At 40.7% G+C, this 21,766-nt stretch overlaps 2 protein-coding genes across 3 annotated transcripts; one reads left to right on the top strand and one right to left on the bottom strand.

Annotated features, from left to right (window-relative positions):
* The first annotated feature begins 1,594 nt into the window (after positions 1–1,594).
* On the top strand, positions 1,595–19,849 carry ergic3 (ERGIC and golgi 3). Of its 2 annotated transcripts, XM_020652152.3 has the most exons (14): positions 1,595–1,767; positions 4,083–4,153; positions 5,639–5,726; positions 5,875–5,994; positions 6,690–6,786; positions 6,880–7,045; positions 7,162–7,219; positions 9,594–9,608; positions 12,002–12,033; positions 12,214–12,310; positions 17,609–17,673; positions 17,997–18,133; positions 19,032–19,087; positions 19,188–19,849. In XM_020652152.3, the coding sequence occupies exons 1-14, from the start codon at positions 1,680–1,682 to the stop codon at positions 19,265–19,267; spliced, it is 1,170 nt and encodes a 389-aa protein (XP_020507808.1). In that variant the 5' UTR covers positions 1,595–1,679; the 3' UTR covers positions 19,268–19,849. The 2 variants fall into 2 exon arrangements, with proteins under 2 accessions (XP_020507808.1, XP_020507809.1); XM_020652153.3 differs by lacking the exon at positions 9,594–9,608.
* Positions 13,062–16,425, bottom strand: romo1 (reactive oxygen species modulator 1). The gene is made up of 3 exons (XM_020652154.3): positions 16,265–16,425; positions 14,937–15,067; positions 13,062–13,319 (listed from the first exon to the last, which is right to left on the bottom strand). The coding sequence occupies exons 2-3, from the start codon at positions 15,065–15,067 to the stop codon at positions 13,211–13,213; spliced, it is 240 nt and encodes a 79-aa protein (XP_020507810.1). The 5' UTR covers positions 16,265–16,425; the 3' UTR covers positions 13,062–13,210.
* Positions 19,850–21,766: the final 1,917 nt, after the last annotated feature.

Genomic DNA, 21,766 nt, shown 5'->3' with positions numbered 1-21,766 from the left:
TCATTGTTATGAAGTCATTGTTGTTATTAGAGCTGGGTACTGTCCACAAACTCACAATTCAATTAAATTGCAATTATTTGGGTCACAATTCGATTCGATTAGGGCGCTACCGATATGAGATTTTTTTGGCTGATGCCGATATCGATATTGGGGGGGGGGGGGGGGGGGAATCAGATTCCGATATATCAGCAGATATCTTTCTTAGATCAATGTTCAATCTGTAGAGAAAGATAGATGGATAATGATGCACTTTTATTGCGCTGATCCGTCAATTGCAGTTATAAAAAACTTGTGGAAAAGATTCATTATGAAGACAAGATGGTCACTCAACTGGAAAGTAACTCAACATGTATACGTGCTTCACCGCCTGACACTCTGGAGAGTGTTAATGTTTGTTGTAATCCATTTAGCGCCCTCTGCTGGTGGCAGATAACTGCTAGTGAAATACATTGAAACCCAAATGAAATGCTTTTTGACTGGTGAATAAATCGAGTAATATCGGTGGATATCTGTGATAAAATAAGTCGATATTGATAGTCATCGGATAAGCTAATATCGGCAGATATTAATGGCCAATTAATCGGTCGGGCTCTAGATTCAATTTCAATCAATATGCTTCGATATCGGTTTAATAATACAAACAGATAACAGGAATACCCAGATAACTCATCACAGCACATAATGATATTTGTTAAATATTTATGTGTGCATTGTTTGTTTAGGTTTAGAAGAAACTGACTCAAAAATGTATTTTATTGCACAGCAAAATCGTAATAAACATAACAGTGCTTTAATGGCATGATAAAAACTACTGGTCTATGCAAAGTGCACAATTGTGGCTAATCTGAAATCACAGCACCCACAGTGCCCCCTAGTGGAGAGGGACATCATTACAAAAGAAAATAAATCTCAGGATTTCCCTGAATCTATATTGAATTGGGAAAATAATAATTGCGATGCATCAATGATCGATTTTTTTAACCAGCACCAATTGTTACATGACTTTGTTATTAGGACTCCATATTTAATCAATTATTTGCATGAAGAAGAACAAAATACAGATTGTAAATGAATGGATCACATAAAAGGCTAGGTCATTGTGCAACCAATTATCTGAACCAGTCTTTCGTGTTCATCAAATTGTTAAAAGCCCAAATAAGAGAAGTTCATTTCAACGTTAAAACACTTTAAATCCAAGCTGATAAGAAGACTACAAATATGGTGTCCTTTGTGAAAGCAAAGTTTCTGTAAGCAGCACAACATATTACATATTACAGTCCCACAAAGTAACAAGACATTTTTTGTCAACTTTTTGGGGCTTCAGGGTCTCCGTACCATATTTAATTAGGAATATATGAATGAAAAAATATAAATGTATTGAATTTACGGCTCTTTGTTGTTCTTTATTGTTTAGTCATTTAGTTCATTATTAGTACACATGGAATAGGTTTAATTCTAGAAAACGGGCGGTCAGTAATTCGGCCGGTTTGTAAAAATATAAATACATATTTACAGTCTCTGAATTAAACCAATAAAATGGCAAATTCACGCGGCCTGCTCTGATTGGTTGAGCCGTCCTGTGCGTGTCCCGGAAGTGAAAGCGGGGGGCTGATGAGTAGCTGTAGTGCTGGAATCTGTCGGCAACATTTGCGCTCAGCGGCGGATTTCAGGTGTACAAAATGGACACGTTAAATAAATTGAAGCAGTTTGACGCCTATCCCAAAACTCTGGAGGATTTCCGAGTGAAGACATGGGGAGGAGCGACCGGTAAGAGGCTTTAATTTCATCACAGAGGAAGCTGCCATTCAGACACACAGGCTGTTAGCTGCTGCGGCTAACAACAAGGCTAACTCAATCATCTGTCTTTTACCCCAAAGATCATATTAAACCCAACATGTTGAGGTACAAAAAGGATCCCTTAGACACTTTGTAAGCCTGAACGGCAGCAGAATAGTCTTATTTAACATTTAGTATAGGTTTAAAAAGAAACACAACGACAGAGATGTTCATTAGATGACTTAATGCAGACATGGAGATGTATTTCTTTAAGATGTGTCTGTGATTATGTCAAACTGTGAGGCGTTTTAAAAGGACAACACGCTTGATTTTGCCGGTTTTTGCCCGTTTTCCTCAAATGAACGTTTCACTGTAAGTTTGCAAACCTTGGTGGCAATGCAAGTTTATTTATGCAGCACTTTTTCAGCAACATGACAATTTAAAGCATCAAGACAAAGAAACTTGAAACTAGGACATCCTTAAAACAAAACATTAATGATCACAGAGAAGATTACATTTCAAAATATTCGACCGATTAATCGACCAGCCGATAATCACGGCCGATATCAGCTTATCTGGTGACTGTCGGCTACGTTTACAGCAGATGTGCGCCGGTGTTACTCGATTTATTCACCTGTAAGTAGCATGTAATTGAAGTTTCATTGTTTTACACCAGCAGTTATCTGTCACCAGCAGAGTGTGCTACATTACATCAAGTGTCATCACTCTCTCTCGCTCGAACATCAGGGTTGGAAGTTAACGTTTTCACCTACCTGCTGGTTTATTTAGAGGTGCTCATCCATGCGGCGCTCGATTAAAGAGACACTGAGTAAAACAATTTTGAGCACATAGCTTCTCGCTGTGTCGGTTCTCAGTCTTGAAGGCCTATCATTGTATACACTGACACGAGGAGGGGCGGAGCCATGTGGGCCTTGTTTAGGACTGGCTGGCCCTTTTCCGAATTGTCACAGTTCAGTATGCAGTACGTACTTTTTAGTATGGAGTTTCAGTATACTGAACTCTCGTGGTCATTCAGTATGCATTTTTTGGGTCCACCTCAGTATACTGAACATTTCAGTATGGATACTAACTTGCAGGTTTTATGCAGTATGGATCGGATGCGTGCTTTCAGGAAATGAATTGTGTTTTACCACCCACAATGCTGTGCAAAATTAAACGTAAATCGTCACGTCTCGTGTGCCTTCAAATCAAAACAAACGAGGTGGATTAATTTAATCAATTTTTAATCTAGAGTTAAAGTCCAGACTAAAATCACTACCTTAAATTAACAACAGAAAATAAAACAAATGTCTGCATTATTATAAAACCTTTCCCCCTCTATTTAAATAATGGTTTAACTATTTAAATGCGTCTTTATTGGTTTATTTTATATTCTGTATATTACTGTCTTTCATTTGTACTTTCCTTTATGTACTGTATGTTATTTAGTTATTTAATCTTTTACTTGATTTACATTGTGATATTGTTTTTTGTTCACCTGACTGTATATGTGCATTACTCTTCTTGAATAAAGCTAAACAAAAAAAAAAAAACGGGTGGATGCGGCCGGTTCGGGAAACGTAAATGACGTCACTTCCATACTGAGTGAATCAGAAGAAGTACGAAGAAATATCTGCCTACTGTGTGTGCATACTGAATAGTAGGTACTAAACAGTATACAGCACGGATAGTAGGTACTGCATACTGCCTACTGACAGATTGAGAAGGTACTTGGCAATTCGGATACAGCCTCTGACTCTGCTGATGAAGTCAGAAAGGACAAGCAGGAGACTGTTGTCACAAACCACTCTGTTACTTTACTTTTATATACCCGCCACTGTGACTGGTAGGTGGAGCAAATTCACCCGTCACTGCAAAAAAAACAAAAAAAAACAGCCGTATTTGGCGGGTGCTAAATTCCAACCCTGATGTACATGCAAAGTTACTTTACAGTTGAGTGACCATCAAATCTTTTCCACAAATGTTTGATAACTGCATTTGAGGGATCAATGCAATAAAAGTGCATATCTATATACAGATGTTAGAACATAGCTGCAACATAGATCTAAGAAAGATATCGGCCCGATATACGGTATTGGATTTTTTTCTACCCAATATATCGATATCATATCAGCCCAAGGGACCCATATTGGTCGGGCCCTAGAAATAATGTTAAATTCAAACAAGACCCAAAAGAAATACAGAAATATAATTTTTTATTAATATGTAGAAATGTACATTTTATTACAGAGGTCAGAATCCCGTCTCCTGATGTCTAACAAACACACTTCCTCTTTGCTCCGCAGTGACCATCATCAGCGGCGTCATCATGTTAATCCTGTTTGTCTCCGAGCTGCAGTACTATCTCACTAAAGAGGTGTGTTCATCTACATGACCCCATTGTTTGATATCCTTCTGAAGGTGAGGTGAAAGCTGCAGCGGAAATTAGATTGAACACACAGGAAGATGAAAAATGTGCGGACTGGGCCTGCATCAAATAAGTCAGAAACATACATCGAGTGATTAATTGAAGTATCTGCAGGTCCTTAAACGTCTTCCTCTATTGGGCGGCCATAGCTCAGTCTGTAGGGACTTGGGTTTGGAGGCGGAGCGTCTCCAGTTCAAGTCCTGGTGCGGACCAAGTCTGGAAAACGGTCTGGTAGCTGGAGAGGTGCCAGCTCATCTTCTGAGCAGTAGTGAGCAAGATATAATAAAGCAGGCGGTCTGAGATTAACATGAAACTTTCAGGAAACAGTTCCTGTCAGACCAGTCTGATTCTGCTTACACAAACAGTGACTCGCTGTATTCTTTGCAGTTTGTCATCCTGAGTCCTGGTTTTAACTCAGGATGTTCTGCTGGAGCATTACTGATCTCGACTCTCATGTTCTTTGTTTCTGCACCAAAAAAACCCACACCAAAATAATTTCTTCAGTATGTGGAAACCATCTTCATGTCGGCGGTGTGAAAGTCTTACACCATCTCTGATAAAGATCAGTGACCTGCAGTTTGTAAAATTTGTTCCAACCTCATTTCAAGAGAGAGGAGGAACGATTGAAACAGTTTAAATACATCCAGGGCCGTTTTCACAAAGCTTACTTTGACATCCTGAGAAAATTCTTACTATCACGATCTTTTCTAAGAATTTCCACTTAAAGTCAGCGTTGGTAATTTCCTCCAGAGCCACTTTTTAAAGATTTTGGTTGAAATTGTCTTTAGGTCCTGACAGAAATTAATAACTCATGTTCTCTGAAAAAGGAAAAAAGAAAATCTGTCATCTGTAGCAGTTGTAAACCTGTAAAAACTTTAACCAATGTCTGCCACGAGGTACCAATCTAATGAACCAATCACACGCCTCCCTGGCTCTCTGCTCGCTCTCTAACTCTTGCGTGCACGAGCCCACACTCAAAGCATGAGCTAAGGTCCGCTTCTGGACTAATGGCGCTCGTGCATGTAAGTGAGGGGGCGTGGCTTTAGAGGGCGCACAGAGGGGAGGGGGTGGGTGCAGACGGTGCACTGAGGGAATGCTACTTTCAAAATCATGCTGGTTTTAGAAAATTACCAACCCTGCCTTTAAAGACTTCATCCTTTTAAAGAAAGATTAAAGTTATTCTTGAAGCATCTTACATGTATTCTGCTGCTCCATATTTAAACACACACATTTGATGTTAGGATGTTTGATGGCTGTACATCACCACGGCAACATCTTTAAAAAAAAAAAAAAAAACAAGATACACAGATGTTGGTGTAATCCTCTTCCTTGCTCTGATTTACTCTGAGATTGTTCCTAGTGGGCGACAGTAGCTCAGGCTGTATGGACTGTTGTGATTCCTACACCTTCACGTGTGCTGTTGTTTCCCTGCAGGTTCACCCTGAGCTGTACGTGGACACGTCGAGGGGAGACAAACTTCAAATAAACATCGATGTCATCTTCCCCCACATGCCCTGCGCCTGTAAGAACCTCTGCTTTTACAAGAACATGTTTGTCAATTACCATTAAAGAAGGGACCACATGTTTGTGTCCAGCAGTTTTAATATGTCTTTAGTTTCCAGTACTGACATTTATACCCCCCCCCCCCCCATCTCTTTATTTGTCCTCAGATCTGAGTATCGATGCGATGGACGTGGCGGGTGAGCAGCAGCTGGACGTTGAACACAATCTGTTCAAGCAGCGGCTGGACAAAGACTTCAAACCCGTCACAGACGAGGCAGAGAAACACGGTACACAAAAAAACTTCACGTTGACATTTCACCTCCTGACACCGACCCACAACTTATGGTTCCACTGAAGCGCTTAGCGAGCTGCAGGTATCTGATAGAAACACGTCAGTAAAGAAGGAAAAATTATCCAGTGAGACCGATTTCAGTAACTAATCCACGAGGGGAAAACACAACTAAGCTTTTTAGTGTACCACCATAAAGCACAGCAAATGTTTTATGTCCGTTCTATTTGCTTGAGAAAAATGTTCAAACATCATGTTGCTTTGTTTCTCTGAGGGAGATTTGTCGTTCATTCGGTGCCTGTTGATAAAGTGATTAAAAAAATACGATCGTGAGTCCGTATCTTGTGTTTTATTTTGAAAATCGTATTTGAAACGGAGCAGAGTGTATACCCACTGGCTGCCCTCTCCAGAGACAGACCGCTGCGCTCGCTGTGGAAACAGGAGCATTGAGTGGCAGCAAACGACTCTTAGCTGTAGCGTGCATGGATTATGTGGAAATTGGCAGTTAGCAGAATCGTTATAGCTGCTAAACTAAGACCAAGTTTGGTTTCACATTCTTGATTAATCTTGTAACTGAGGTCGGTTTGTATTCTTTAGGGAGTTTAAGACTTCAGGGTCAAACATCTTGTTAGCTGAGGAAGATTTTTTTGAGTCCTAATTCTTTCATTAATTTAATTTGTGTTAAATGTGTAGAGCTGGGTAAGGCTGACGATGGTGAAGTGTTTGACCCCAGCACTCTGGATCCAAACAGATGTGAGAGCTGCTACGGAGCCGAGACCGAAGACCTCAAGTAAGAGACCTAACAACACTCTTTTTTTCTTTTTAAAAAAAAGTGTATGTCCCCTTGTGTTGATCTCCGTCTACTTGCCCTGTGCGTGTGCAGATGCTGTAACACTTGCGATGACGTGCGAGAGGCGTACCGGCGGCGAGGCTGGGCGTTTAAGAACGCCGACACCATCGAGCAGTGTAAGAGGGAGGGCTTCTCGCAGAAGATGCAGGAGCAGAAGAACGAAGGCTGCCAGGTTTACGGTGTCCTGGAGGTCAACAAGGTACTACCTGAACTACTATCAAACATCTTGATTTTGGTGATCTGCAGAGAAAATTAAAAAAGTCTTATCCTGTGTAAAAAAAACTTTTTTCATTTGATTCTGTCTTTGGATCTCAGGTCGCTGGAAATTTCCACTTTGCTCCAGGAAAGAGTTTCCAGCAGTCTCATGTTCACGGTAAGACCTTCTGTTTGCCCCCCATCATGAAGCTCATAAACACGACCGCTGCAAGGTTCCTGAACACCTCGTTGAAGTCTCTTAAACACTGGACATGTTTTCAGCGATTAAACACAAGCACCTTTACATTTTCCTAACTTATACCGGATGAGTCTTTTAACCAATCCCTCAAAGATCCTGCAGTCCTCTGGGATCTTAAAAACTGTGAGGTAGTGTGAGGGGGAGTCATAACATTTGTCTTCTCTCTGCCTTTATCGATGCTCTTTGTAGAGGTGTTCAGAAATGTTTGTTTCTGAGTCTCTGTTCCTTCATTGTCACTAACCACACATCTCACTTCATTCACATAATGCATCGAAACATTCTCCGATTGCATGCTGAGAATTTTAAGGCAACAACAATTAATCTTTCAGATTTCGTCTGAATGAAGTTCGTAAAGCAAAATTTGATATTTTTGAATATCTGAAAGTCAAAGTTCTGGGAGAATTCAGTTAAACCGGAAAAAAGCAACAACAAAAAAAAGTTCTGGATGCGTATTTCTCGGTTTCTCTCGTTTATTTTGAAATGACAGTCTTGAACGTTACAGATCTTTCCAACTAGTATTGTTTAGAACGGCCTGTGATCGTAGGTACATCCTGTAGTGTATTAAACAGGAAAAAAAGATCAAAATAAAGAGAAAATGAATAAATATATCTATGAAATAAAAGACAACACACAAACAAATTCAGAGACGAAGGTTGACAAATTGGGTTTTTTAAGGTTAATTTCTGGGCTTTTTATGCCTTTGTTAAGTGATAGGACAGAGGTTGGATTTGAACCCCGGCCCCTTAAAGGACTATAGCCTCCATACATGGGGCGCACATGCACTAACCACTAGTCCAATAGCACTCTTACAAATTGGGTTTTTGAGTGAAAAAAACCCAAAACTTTTTTCTCTATTTTTGTTGCTTTTTGTCTGCATTTGTCTCTGCTTGTTTGTCCGTCATGTCTTGTTTCTGTAAAGTCTTCGCTGTTGCTGCCATTTCTATAATCTTCAGTCCAGTTCCGCCTGCCTGCTCAAAGTATCCCTCATTTGCACATTAGACCAGAGATGGGCCTTTACACTTATACATGCCATTAAACCTACTTACCGTTAATAAGCTGCTTCTAACTTAAATAAAACACTGGCTACTTAACTTGGTCAGTAGGTTTGTTTCCTCATCAGGTTAAAGGTCACATATCCTCCTCCTCTTCAACCAGTTTAGAGCCTCAGAGTCTCAAGTCTCAGAGCTCCTCAAAACATGTGTGTGAAGTGTCTTGTTCTAAATCCACTCTGATCCTGCATTTGATCATGACTGTAAACCCCTCTATTTCAGCCCTGCTCAGAACAGGCTGTTTCTGTGTCTGTGTCTTTAAATATGTAAATGACTTTGACCACGCCCCCTCTCTGGAAGGGCTTGGGTGTACTCGTCTTTCTCGCTCCATGTCCTATTGTTTACGGTGAGGAGGCAGACTCAGAGGGCAGAACAAACACCTAGCTGTGGGAGTGTCAGCCTCCTGGGGGAGGGGTTGCTGCCCTTTTGTGATGTCATGAAGGGAAAATCTCCAAACGGCCTGTTTGAGCGCACATTCTCTGAAAAGTGGAGCAGGCAAAAGATGGAGAGGATGGACTTTTCTCATCATTGGGGAGTTTGTAGACAGACTAAGGACATGTCTTAGTTTTAGTAAACAAATGTTAGGTGTTCTGAATAACATATGACCTTTTTAAATAAAAAATTGTCTGCTTTGATGCAAACCTGTAAGCTCGTCAGAATAGTCAGAGTTGCCGCACGTTGAGCTGTACTTTCTTCTTCTGCTCTTCGATCCTCTCGTCTCCATCTCTGTGAGGTGAGCTTCATCAAGATGACTTCACTGAGTTTGATGTTTTATTCCAAAGCTCAGCGACAGAAACAAGAGACAAGAATCACTAACGCTGAGGATTAGACTGTGAAGGTCGTCGTTCAAAAAATCGGCCTCACCCTCATTGTTATCCAGAACTCCATTTTCATCTGGACTAACCATCGAGCGCTAAACATCGTGCCTCATGTTCGGGGCTGCATGACGAACCCTGACAGACGCTATGAAGCCTCTTTTTAAAGCTCCAAAAGATAATCCTCCTCGACGAGATATTCGGCTTCAAAATCAATCACAGCGGAGCTTTTAAATACTGAAAAACAAACCAAATGATGAGCACAAAAACATAAAGCCGTGCCTTTGTGCTTCACTGTTTAAATCCTTCATAGAATATTTGAAATGTTTGTCAGTGTCGTGCAGCCCCTCCCCCTTCACACACATGAACATAACCTGGTTTGTTGTCTACCTGCATCATGATAGTGACTCTTCTCTCTTCTTTCTGCAGTGCACGCTGTGGAAAGTAAGTCCATCTTTATTTGCAGTATATTTCTGTTTATATTAAAAACCTTTAAACAACAGTTTAAACCTGTTTATGGATAATGTGGGTACATTTTTACTGTTTACAATCCCGGCTGCTACTCAGAAGACGCAATTCATGTCGATTTTAATACAAGTTAAGGCGCTCAAATTTAGACCGATACCATCAGATACTGTTGGTGTGTTTCTATTTACCTCTGATGATTAGCGTCTAAACACTTCATAGCAATTTTCTATGGCGAGCCAGAGAAGCAGTCGTGCAGTGCATGCTGGGATCGTTGGTCATTTCGAGAGGGGCTCCGGCACGCTCGCTGGACAAGACTAGACCAGAGCTCTATTCTATGCAAATGAGTCCAGGGGACGGCCCGGACTAGCTGCGCATTTATCCAATCAGGTGCGTAACCTACAGCGACTAAATTGGCTATCAAGAGTGGGTGGAAGAAAATTGGGACACGCCCCCTTTTCAGTGGGTGTACTCCCATCAAGCGACGAGTTGAGTGCTCTGTCACAATCCCGAGCCTTCTCGCTTGAAGCAGTGGAGCCGTACGGTGAGGTTCTTTGTCCACTGAAGGTTTTTTTCTGACCACAAGCGTCTTTTTATAAATTGCAATGAGTAGAGAGCGTCAGCAACAGAAAGCGGCCAGCTGGACAAAAAGTGCAGCGTCTTTTGTTTCGAGCGCTCAAGTTGAAAATCTGACAACTTTTCAGAAAGGCGCTGTTGATGTCACCGGCGCTCTTTTCCAAATGTTTGATATTCTCTGTATTTTAGCCTCCTACAGATCGTGTCTTGTACCCTCATCCTCCTCGCTCCGTGTCTGATCGGGAAATAAATGATCTAAAATATAAAACATGCAGTAAAAAGTAACGGAGCAGTGTCGGTCACACAGCAAGCATTGTCAACAGACTGTTGTCATGGAGACAGGACGGACGTGCAGCGCTTTTCTTTCTCAGCCAACTAACAAACGCTTCATGCGAGCTCTATAGAGAGACCAGCCGGCGCTTTTCTGCCCAAAAAAAGGGTCTCATTGTGTCGGCATGTTTTTTCTCTCCCAAACTCAGAAACTGTCTTTAAAATGTGTATCTGCAAAACTTTCCTACCGGTGGAGGATACAGGCGTTGAAGCTGCGGGCTGGTGAAGTGTTTCAAAACCTCTTCTACTCTGTTGACTGTATTTATCCGCAGTTTCGACCTTCTCTCTGTCAAATCCTTTTAAAATGAAGTTTCACATTGGAAAGAAAAAAATCCAGCACATCACTCATACTCAGGTTTTTTTCTAATGAATCGGTGAAGCCGAGTCCGAGTAACAGTTTGATGTCCTTACACACCTGCGTCATGAGAAACTGGATGTAAGAATGCCTCCTTTAACGTTTGACTTCAGAGGTGAACGCTCACGTTTGCAGCTCATTGGACGTTTTTTTTTATATACAGAGTGAAGCTGCAGCCAAAATGCAGAATTAAAAGAAAAAACATTTAGACTTGCTTAGGAAAATCTGTCAAGTAAAGTTCCTGACCCACCAGCCACTAGTTCTTTGGCGTCTGCTCGGTGTGTACGGGCCTTTAGAGGACGTGAGGAATAAATCATGAGAGGAGGAAGAGTTTTAAATCAGGATGCACTTGGAGAATAAAGTCAAGACGTAGGGAATGAAATTTGAATGCAATTTTGTGAATAAAGTCGAGATTTCACAAAATTTGTATTTCATGTTAATTCTCAACATTTAACCTTTTTTTCCTTTATAATAAAACTTTTTTCTCGACATTTCTTCAACTCTATTCTCAGCGTTTTTCTCAACATTCCTGCTGTATTTTAAACATTTTCTTGATAGTTTGAGGGTTTTTTTTCTGGATATTTTGACCTCTTTCTCTGCCATTTGACTTTTTTCTTTTAAATTTTTACTTTATTTTGAACACTGTGAAAATTTTTTTCCGTCATTTCAGGATTTTTTTCTATTTTTCTCAATTTATTCTAAACATTTTCACTTTTGGTCCAGGCATTAAAACTATTTTCTTGACATTTCGAGACTCCTCGGAGTGCATGAATTAAAAAAACTTCCTATCATAATTTATTTCTCATGTCTGGCCCTAGTCCTCTGCCTCGTTCTCAGGTCATTTTGAGCTTTAATTGATAAAGTTAAATTGAAATCAAACCAAATACTTCCTTTGTTTGAAACATGAGATAAAAGTGACTCGCTTATGAACTCTAGTCGTCTTCAGCTTCATGTGCTTCCTTTCAAACTTTAAGCTGAAGTAAACCCGCACATACTGACCAATAACTCGCTTTGCTTTAACTTCTCTTCCTTTAATGTGTATTTACAGTTTAACCCTGAAGCTCCTGTGAGGAACAAATGAATCACGTTGTGTCTTTTTGTGTGTTTACAGTTCACGACCTGCAGAGCTTCGGTTTAGACAACGTGAGTAACTCTGAACCGGTTCTCCTCTCCCGTCCCTATTCATATATTTAAGACGTTAAATAAGCTGTTTAACTAACATGATGTTTGCAGATGACTGTCTTGATAGATTGAAGATCTGCCTCTTGGCGACTCCTGTGAGTTCTTGAAAATCCCGTTTTAATCCGCTGTGTCGTCCTGCAGATAAACATGACTCACCTGATAAAACACCTGTCGTTTGGGAGAGACTACCCGGGCATCGTTAACCCTCTGGACGGGACCGACGTCACAGCGCAACAAGGTCAGTAATAATGTAAATGTAAAGTAATAAAAAAAAATTTTTTTTAAATGATGCAGGTAGAAATCAAACGATAAGCTTTTCAGTAACACGGCTAATTTTTCACCTATTCTTCCGTTTCATCACGCTTTGAATTCTCTCTATGAAGTTTATGATGTGAAGTGTTTCCCTCAGAATGATGCTGTGTCCGGGTGGTGGAGTTAGCATGAGGGGCTGAAACCTTTTATTTTGTAATAGCATAGGCTTTTTTGAATTAGTGTTGGACTCAAGACCAAGACATAAATGAAAAGTCATCATCTTGTGTTTAGGAGGCGTCACTCACTTAGACCGTAACACCAGAAAGGTTGCGGCCGTAACGGGGGATAAAAATCAAACTACAAATTAATTTAAGTTATTCCTTCTAGAAAGAGACTTTTTCCTTCTAATCTCAGTAATGACAAGGAAAAATAATCAGTTGTGGTCTTTTACTGCAATTTCCAAGTTTGGGGTCAATAAAGTAAATCTATTTATTGAGCTATCTTGAGGAATAATACTTGGGCAGAAATAAATATACCCGGGCTGACCACCTGAATATCATTTGAGTGGGAAACAGTGATGTGTTAAAATCATGACCACGACATTTCACCTGCAAGAGTGAGGAACACAAATGTCTAAGTTTTCTCTTTGCAGATTAAGTTCAGTCATCAATTCAAACAAACTTGAAGAGCGGGGTAAAGGCGTGCCGAGAGCAACAGATCCACTCTGAAAACAGTGGGACAGAACAGAACTTTTATTGACAAAATGAGACGAGCCGGTTGAAGTTGTGACAGCTTCTAGCAGACAGAGAGCCGTGGACAGAATAACAGGAAGAGTCCCATAGCTGTACAGATGTGTGGAGGCGGGGGAGGTTGTTCCTCGTCTTCCTCAGCAGCGGATTCCCATACCGATTGACATGAACGTGCCAAACGTCCCCCCGCTCTGCATCATGGTCTTCCCCACGCCTCCCATCAGCTCCCTGCCTCGCATGCCGATCCTGGAGACAGAAGAGAAAGTCTTTATTAAATGTAGTGTCACCTGAAGTGAGCAGCCTACAGGCTCACATGTCGTACTTAAAAACAAGCTGACTGAAAGTCTCCAGTTTGAGCTGTACGTTGTTTGAGATGCAGTCTTTTTACCTTCTTCTTTTTACCAAGCAAACCACTGAATCAGTTACGTTTGAGGAAAACAAAGACTTTAAGAATCATGTCAGAGTTCAGTCTTCAAACTTAATATTATGAGAAGCTGCTTATTAAATATTTTGTAAAGTGAGGCAGAGGTCTGGTACCAGACTTACATGGACCTCTGTGTGGTTAAAACAAAAGCATGCCCCCTGCTGGCGGGTTAAAGCATCTCTTTAAATCACTCCCGTCTTCACTGAAACAGGCGACTATGTGAGCATGTTAAAATCTATTCAAAGCAGCGATACAAACATAATATAATCAAAAATAACAAATCTCTTATTGAATCAGAGGAGTCGATGATATGACATTTTAAGGTCTGGAAAGCGAGACAGAATTCTGGTACCAGACGAATATCAACCTGCAGGGTTTAGACAAAAACACAACAAGCCGAGTTTTACAACTTTGAAAAATGCCTCCCTTTTTTTTTAAATTCTCTACAGTAGGTAACTTAAGTCAAGTATCTGCTGATTTCACGACATCATTATAAGAAAGAATGACACCTTTGTTGTTCCCAATGGAGAAGGTTTAACTTCAACAACTTCTTTACTTTTTCAGATCGTTTACAGACATTATACCGATCACACATTATACATTATACTGTGCTCAGCTCAAACAAAAACATAGACCAACTCCTGGAGCTCCTCTTACAACTTATACATCATAAACATCATTACAAACAGTATTACTCTTGAAGTAATATAATAGTGCTCAACCACACCTAGATCTTCAGACGAGTCTCTGGGAGACAAAAACAAAGGTGTGCCTGATTTTTTTATTTTGCTTAAAAATGGAGGATGATTGAACCACCACCTCAAAGTGATCCGACGGTGTAAAGAATAAGCTGCCGGAATGTGAAAAATTCTGACATAATGTTTGGAATTGCAGACTTTATGACCCTCCAGGTAAAACAAATAGTATTTCCAGGCTGTCTCTCTGGGCCCTAAAGCTAGAGAGTAGCTATGTGCAGTAATATAGAAAATTAAGGATGCAACCGATCACGATGCATCGAGATATCAAATCGTTATAAAAATCATCGTCAACTCAATTCGTACTGCCGCTTCAAGCCGCAATATTTACTCCCCTGTGACGTTTTGCGTTCAATCTGAATGAGGCTGAGGCGTAATGGGGGGACGAAGTGATCCCCCCTTTGTTCCGTCTTCAGAGTTAGTAACATAGGGCGAGAGTTTCAGCGCTGTCTGTGTGTATGTTGAGTACCTGCTGTGCCTTGCTTCTGCAGCGCCGGAACGCAATGTGAATTCACAGACTGTGACACCGATATTACAACATCATGGACTCGATATGAATGTACAAAGAAGTGACAAACTTTGAACTTAATAACTGGATTTTTGCAGGACATAAACGACTGTAATCAAATTGTTAGACTACTAGTGAAGATGCACGGCCGTAGTTCACACCAAGTGCAGACTAACCTTAGACAGGAGAAAGTGCCGAACATGGCGCCAGCAGCCATGCCTACTGCAAACCCCATCATGAAGCCCATTTTGACCCGGTCAAAACAGCTGGGCTGGGTCTGACCATAAGGACCAACAGCCACCGGCATCTGGAGAGGAAAGACAACAAGAGGAACGTTTATAAGAAGGCAGTTACATGTTTACACAGTGACACCGCTGATATTAGAGCTTACATATAGTATGTTTGTGTTACTCCAATACCCATAGATTTACTCCTACACACACGCACGGTTGTCATGAGACCAGAATTTCTCCTTTGCACTTTTATTAAATTTGCCTTCGGTGATTCTTCTGCTCTGTTAAAGAAGTTTTCCACTTAATTAATTTCTTTGTACCCGGATTTCAGCTTCAAATTAAATACATTCCTAGAAAAAAACCAAATGATATCAATACCACAGCAACAAAATTTAAGTCCTAGGGACCAAATATCTGGTCTTTTTTTTTTTTTGTTTTGAATCACCAAGAATTGCTGCAAACTTTGAAAATTGCACAAATGGTTGGCAACGCTTTTGTTCACTCCTCTCCTCTGCACCTTTCTTATAAAACAGATTGAGGTTTTTTTTTTTTTAGAGCTTCAATATAAAATATTTAAAACAGAGAGTGCATCATTTTAAAACACCTGCTATGGAAAAGTATTTAATATAATGAAAACAAAAAAACTGTTTTTTTTTTTATCACAATGTGTGAAGAAGTTATAATTTAACTTTTAATTAAGTAAAACACAAAACAGTGTGAGTATGTTGTGAAGATGTAAAACACACTTTGTGAAACATTAACCAGACATTTGTTGAACAGTTAAATATTTAAATTTAATTTAAACTTCAGATTTAATGTAAACTGAAACTAAACCAACATTTGACCTTTAATCCACCTTTCTTTATTTTATCAGGTAATAAGACAGTCAGCTGACACTCCAGTAGAAGTTCTTAATTAAAACATTTTATCTACAAACAGAGTTTTGAGTTAATTCAGTCTGTTATTTAAAATGTTTAAATATTGATTATTGATTACATTGTGCGACATAAACTTAAGAGTCATAATTTTATATATTAATTCACTATTTAAACTTAACTCATAACCTAATGCAGCAATTTGAACTGATTTAAAAGCAAACTATTTAAAAGTATTTTATCTTTTCAGGCGTTTTTAGTTTGTTGTGTTAGCGTAGCATGCTAAGCTAACAGGCTAACGTCACCTGTGGCCTTCACAGACAGGTAAACACGATCACGATAAAAACGGGTTTTTAATAAACAAAATCATCAAGCCTCTAATGATTCCGATCTTACCTTGATGTATGTGTTTGAATAAATCTGTTTAGATATTTCCTAAGGTGACGATTGTCGTGTTTTTTTTTTTTGGGGCTCAGCAGCGTTTAAATGTCTTTTGGTCAGACCTCCATAACCGGAAACAGGAAAAGACAGAGGAGTGCAACAAAGAGGGGAAATAACAACCGGGAGGCGGAAACAAACAGCGCCACCTGTGGTCATTTTCTGTTTAAGGATAATATTTGATCTGTGGAATGTTTAGTATTAGGATATATAGTGTGCTTCAGGGATGGGCTACTTTGGTCACGGCAAGGGGCCACATTCAATTAATTCTCCCTGCCAAAGGGCCAAAACTGTGGTATACAAAAACGATCAATTATGAATCAATTATAAAAAACATAAAAAAACAATTATGTCTCAAATTTAACTCAACATATACCAGTGATCAAATATTATTATGGATGTATTTCTGGTTTTCATGATTTCATGGCAGATTTTGTCACATTTTCTTCATCTTTCCAATTAATTGATATGTAAAAGTTGACCTGAGGGCCACGTTGAGGGTTGATGGGGGCTGCATGTGGCCCCCGGGCTGCCAGTTGCCCACCCCTGGTTCACTTTAATTAAATAGACCTTTTGTTTCTCCCACGGTGGAGACATTTGTAATGCTACAGCAGCAAAGAGCAAGGACAAACAAACAGATTGAATGAGATAAAAGCTGTTATGGATCAGATTGCTGTATATTCAAGTGGTAGATATTTTGTTAAATGTTGCTTAGTGCTCATGATGGAGTAGTATTAGGTCTTTGTAGATGATATAAATTCTGGATTTCACTCTGTTATTGAGAGACATGTTTCTCACACACATTCGGGATCTGTGGACATGCGTTAGTGGAGAGATGTCAGAGTGGGGCTGCTACACAGGGAGCACACCAGAGCAGTTGGGGGTTCAGCACCTTGCTCGAGGGCACCTCAGCAGTACTCAGGAAGTGACCTGGCACCTCTCCAGATACCAGACCATCTTCCATATGATGGTCTGCACCGGCGGTGACCCTCCGGTTCCCAAACCCAAGTCCCTGCAGACTGAGCTACTGCCGCTACGATGCATTTAAGTTATACCTGTTACTCCACATTGGCTGTCCTGTTTCAGGCGTGTTTTATTTTTGAGGCTATGATGCCTTTATTGTAGAGACAGAGAGAGTGGGGAATGACATGTGAGAAACAGCCTCTGTTCACTCTAACTAACCACTAGGCCACCGGCGCCCCAGATACTGCGTTTTGTAGATGGTTGTTAATTTAAAGTGTGTTCTGTGTGTGTGTGCGTTCATACTTCAGCTCAACAAAGGTTTCTCTTTTCTCCCCACAGCATCAATGATGTACCAGTATTTTGTGAAGATTGTTCCGACCATCTACATGAAAACCGACGGAGAGGTGAGTCAAACGATAAAAAAATCTACTTTTACTTTTACCTCCTGAACTTCCTCCAACTAGAGATGTGTTAAAGAGGCAATTTGAGTCTGAAGAAATGTTCCATTTAAGTTTTAAAATTTGGCTTCATGAGAAGACAGACTTTCTAATTAGTGCACATTTTTCTGTTTGTAGCACAATCATCAGTCACTCCTTTTTAGAACAAATATGCATGCACCTACAGCAAGCGTTCCTTTCTGCTGACTGAGCTCATTTTGCTCTAACCATGTTCTTCGGTCAACCTTTAACCTGCGGTCCCTCTCCTCTTGTCTTGTTTGTTTCTGCAGGTGGTAAAAACAAACCAGTTCTCAGTCACCCGACATGAGAAAGTGGCCAACGGGTTAATAGGCGACCAGGGGCTGCCGGGCGTGTTTGTTTTATACGAGCTGTCACCCATGATGGTGAAATTCACAGAGAAACACAGGTAGGAGACAACGGAGTGGTTCACGATGTCAAAGCAGCTCCAGGACAGTTTACACTTTACTGTCCTCTCATTGGGCCGCTGATTTTACAAATTCAAAAGATTATTTTAAGAGGAAAAAAGGTTTAAATGGCTTTAAAAGGCAACATCAAAAAGAGGGAAGAACGTTTGAAATGCAAATCCCTAATATGCCAGGTGTTTGTTGATAACAGATTAAAATCTTCAAAGGTCTAATCAGTGAGATGTGTAGTGAGTGAAATGATAAAGTGACCTTACTATATGATCAGACATTAAGGAAACATGCTATGTTGAAGTGCTGGCTTCTCTGACAACAATGCAGCAGCCAGTATGTCCTCCTTCTAACTTTAGATTCTGCTCCTGAATGATCTGGATTTGTTTGGACCAGAGAAGGTAGGCGCTTTTAAGACACCCCCCACACGGCCGTTTTGGACACCCCTTGGTTTGTCAGATATGAGAGCAGTTATCAGGTCAAACCAACAGGTGTTGCAGCGATGGAAGCGGGAAAGAGAACTGGTTCAGATAGAAGTGATTGTACCCGACCTAAAAAGCCTCTACATGTTTCTAAAAAGCTCCACGAGCAGAAACGTGCTCAAACTAGGATCAATATTGGAGATGCTTTTAAAAAATGGAGAGAGGTTAGAACGCAGAAAGGTTTACAGACCGATGCAGAGCTGGCTAAACACTGAAGCTTCAGTGTCCACCACATGGCAACCTGTGTAAGCATCGACTCTAGAGAGGACAATGTTTAGAATTTGGACTGCAGTACCCATTTTAAACACTAGGGGTAATAGTTACATATTGCTCCTTTAAGTATTTTGCTGAATAATATCCTCCCACACTTTAATATTGTTTTCTTTCTCTTCTATCTCTCTGTGTTTAGATCATTCACACACTTCTTGACAGGAGTTTGTGCCATTATCGGAGGTGTTTTTACAGGTCAGTCTCACTCTCTGTGTTACCTGGTAGAAGTACACTACATATTCCAAAATGTATGTTTAAGAAATGACTTTGAATTTGATGTTATTTTTTCCTGCAGTGGCCGGTCTAATCGACTCGCTCATCTACCACTCGGCTCGGGTCATCCAGAAGAAGATAGAGCTGGGAAAGGCGTCCTAACAGCGCCCCCTGCTGGCTCCCAAGGTGCAACACAGACCAAGACACGGACACAGAGACACAAAGACAGAGAGAAGAGGGACAAGGCGGGAATCAGAGGCAGCAGTTTGTATATCTGTCGCTCAATCTGACAGACAAACGACAAAACTGAATGAAAACAAAGAAACAGAGAGGTTTTACATCAGTAAACTTTTTTAAATGCCTCTTTTGTGTTTTTGCACCCTCAAGGGACTTATGATTTTTTTGCTTTCCACTGAGGAAATCGATGCCAACAGGTCGGAGTGAAATTAAGACGTTAAAGACAAACTTTTGGAGATTAAATTTGAGCAGAGAAGAAGATTTTTACATCGACTCAGACCCGGCCTCGATGCTTTTCATGGAAGGACGATTTTTTTTTCCTCGCTCATGTTTCTCATCCCGCATCATCGCTGCTCAGTTTGCTTCTGTGAATGTTTGGTGAGAGGACGGGTGGTCGACCCGTCAGGTGAGGATGCCCGGGCACAATGGAGACCGTTTTAAAGGAGTACGTCACTTAAATTAGACCTTTTGAGATATGTAAAAAAAAAAAAAAAAAAAAAAAAGAAATCAATACCGATAAACTTTGCTGAATTGATAAATAAATATTTTTTACATAATATGAATTGATCATGGTGCCAGTTTGGAAAGTATTCTACTGAATAAATGACACAATGATGTGTTTTTAAGAAGCCAGAAAGCGAGAGTTGAGCTGCATACTAAACTAGCAGACGATGGTTCGATTTCTTTCGTCCAGTCAGCCTTTCCCTCCCTGCATCGTTAAGTTTTCTTCACCTGCCAGTAATTCAAAGCAAATTAAAAGCTCCTCCTCCAAAATTATGAAGCCACTTTCCAATGCCCGTTTTTTTTAAATGGATGCCTCCACTGAAAAAGATTCAAACAGGAAGTGACCTCTAAAGCTATTTTCACATAATGCACTCCTGAAATCACAACATCAGCCAAAGAGTGGAGAAGAACATACTGGAGAACAGAAAACATAATGCAGCTGTTCAATTAGAGCACGGAAATCGTAGTGGCCGCGTGCAGACACTTTATTCACCGTGCAGCAGTCACAGTATATAAACGTCACTCCCCCCCTCCTATTGGCTCGAGGTGAATTCTGCAGAGAATATCCTGCTGCGTTCTCACATAGGCTCACTTAGACTTGCTGCAGGAAAAATACGGGGAGTCTGGCAGGAGAAAGTCTAAGTAATGTCCGAGGGAAAAATCCAGCTGTTTGCGTTCACACATGCAGCTCCTCCTCCGAGTTTTTCAGGAGTTTTCTGAAAGTGTGAAAGCTCTATCAGCTTCTGAGGTCTTCCTTTGACGCGTATTCACACCCCTGTCCCTTGTAGTGTGAAGTTTTCCCTGTCAGATGGGGAGAGAGGAGCTCTCAGGAGGCAGGGCATGACTATTAAAAGGACGTCACAGAAATCCAAGATGGCCGACGAAACGCAGAATCCGAAAAATAGTACGATATATGTATATATATTCACAGTATCAAGGATGAGAGATAAAGAGCATCTGGTGAGAGTACGAAGTAACTTCACTACGTTCAAAATTATCAAACCGGCCGTCTTAACGTTTGCAGGATATAAACGTCATCAGCTCGCTCGCTCGCTCGCTCGCTCACGGTGAATTTAACTGGATATGCTGCGCTCACAAGTTAACAGGGAGCTCCAGTTAGTGTTCACACACGCAGCTCACCCTGAACATTTCTGGACATTTTCAGGAGTTTTGTGCGCGAGTGTGAAAACAAAGTGATGCTTGTTTTCACTTTTTCCTCGATGTGACGATGCAGAGACTCAGTCATGTGACTCCTCATATGACTCTTCCTCTCTGTGTTGTGCATTCATGAGTGTAAATGTGACACAGAAGCATCTGCTGCTGCCTCGGAGAGAACATGAAACAACCAGAATCTGTGTAAAAAAAAAACAAAAAAAAAAACTGCTTTTTGTTAATGTAGGTGAAAGGGCTTCTTCTGTTCTTCTTCTTCTGTCTCTTTGTGTGTGTGCGGGGATCACAGCACTAACCCTGTAGGACTGCGCTGAAGCCATGTGCTTCTGTTTAGTATTTTTATGATTCCGTCTGTGGATGTGGGGAATCTTTAAAAAAGGATCATAACACAACCGGCTCCTTTCACGTTGCTCCTCCTCGACGTTCAAAGCGTCATCAGCATCCGAAAGTAAATGAGAGGGAGCTCAGCAGGAAGCCTCAAAAAACCACAAAAAAAAAAGACGGCCGTGTGAATGTCGTCCTGCCTCTGGATTTATTCCTGACTCATGTGTCGAGTCACCAGATGAGAGCCAGATGTTTTCTCTACAGTTTGATGTCGACCACTTTGTGTGTATTTTAAACCTCCCCAGGTGTGAGGCGGACAGAAACAGACTCAGGCGGGCGATGTCGGTGGTTAAGAAGATTATTCTTTTGGTGGTTTTGCACGTTTTTGGTTGGCTGTTAATTACAAATCAGACACAGTGAATACTC

The sequence above is a fragment of the Labrus bergylta genome, chromosome 5 (genome assembly GCF_963930695.1).
Source record: "Labrus bergylta chromosome 5, fLabBer1.1, whole genome shotgun sequence".
In the NCBI taxonomy this organism is placed as follows: domain Eukaryota; kingdom Metazoa; phylum Chordata; class Actinopteri; order Labriformes; family Labridae; genus Labrus; species Labrus bergylta.
The sequence above is the reverse complement of the archived record's forward strand: the minus strand, read 5'-3'. Positions and strand labels throughout refer to the sequence as shown.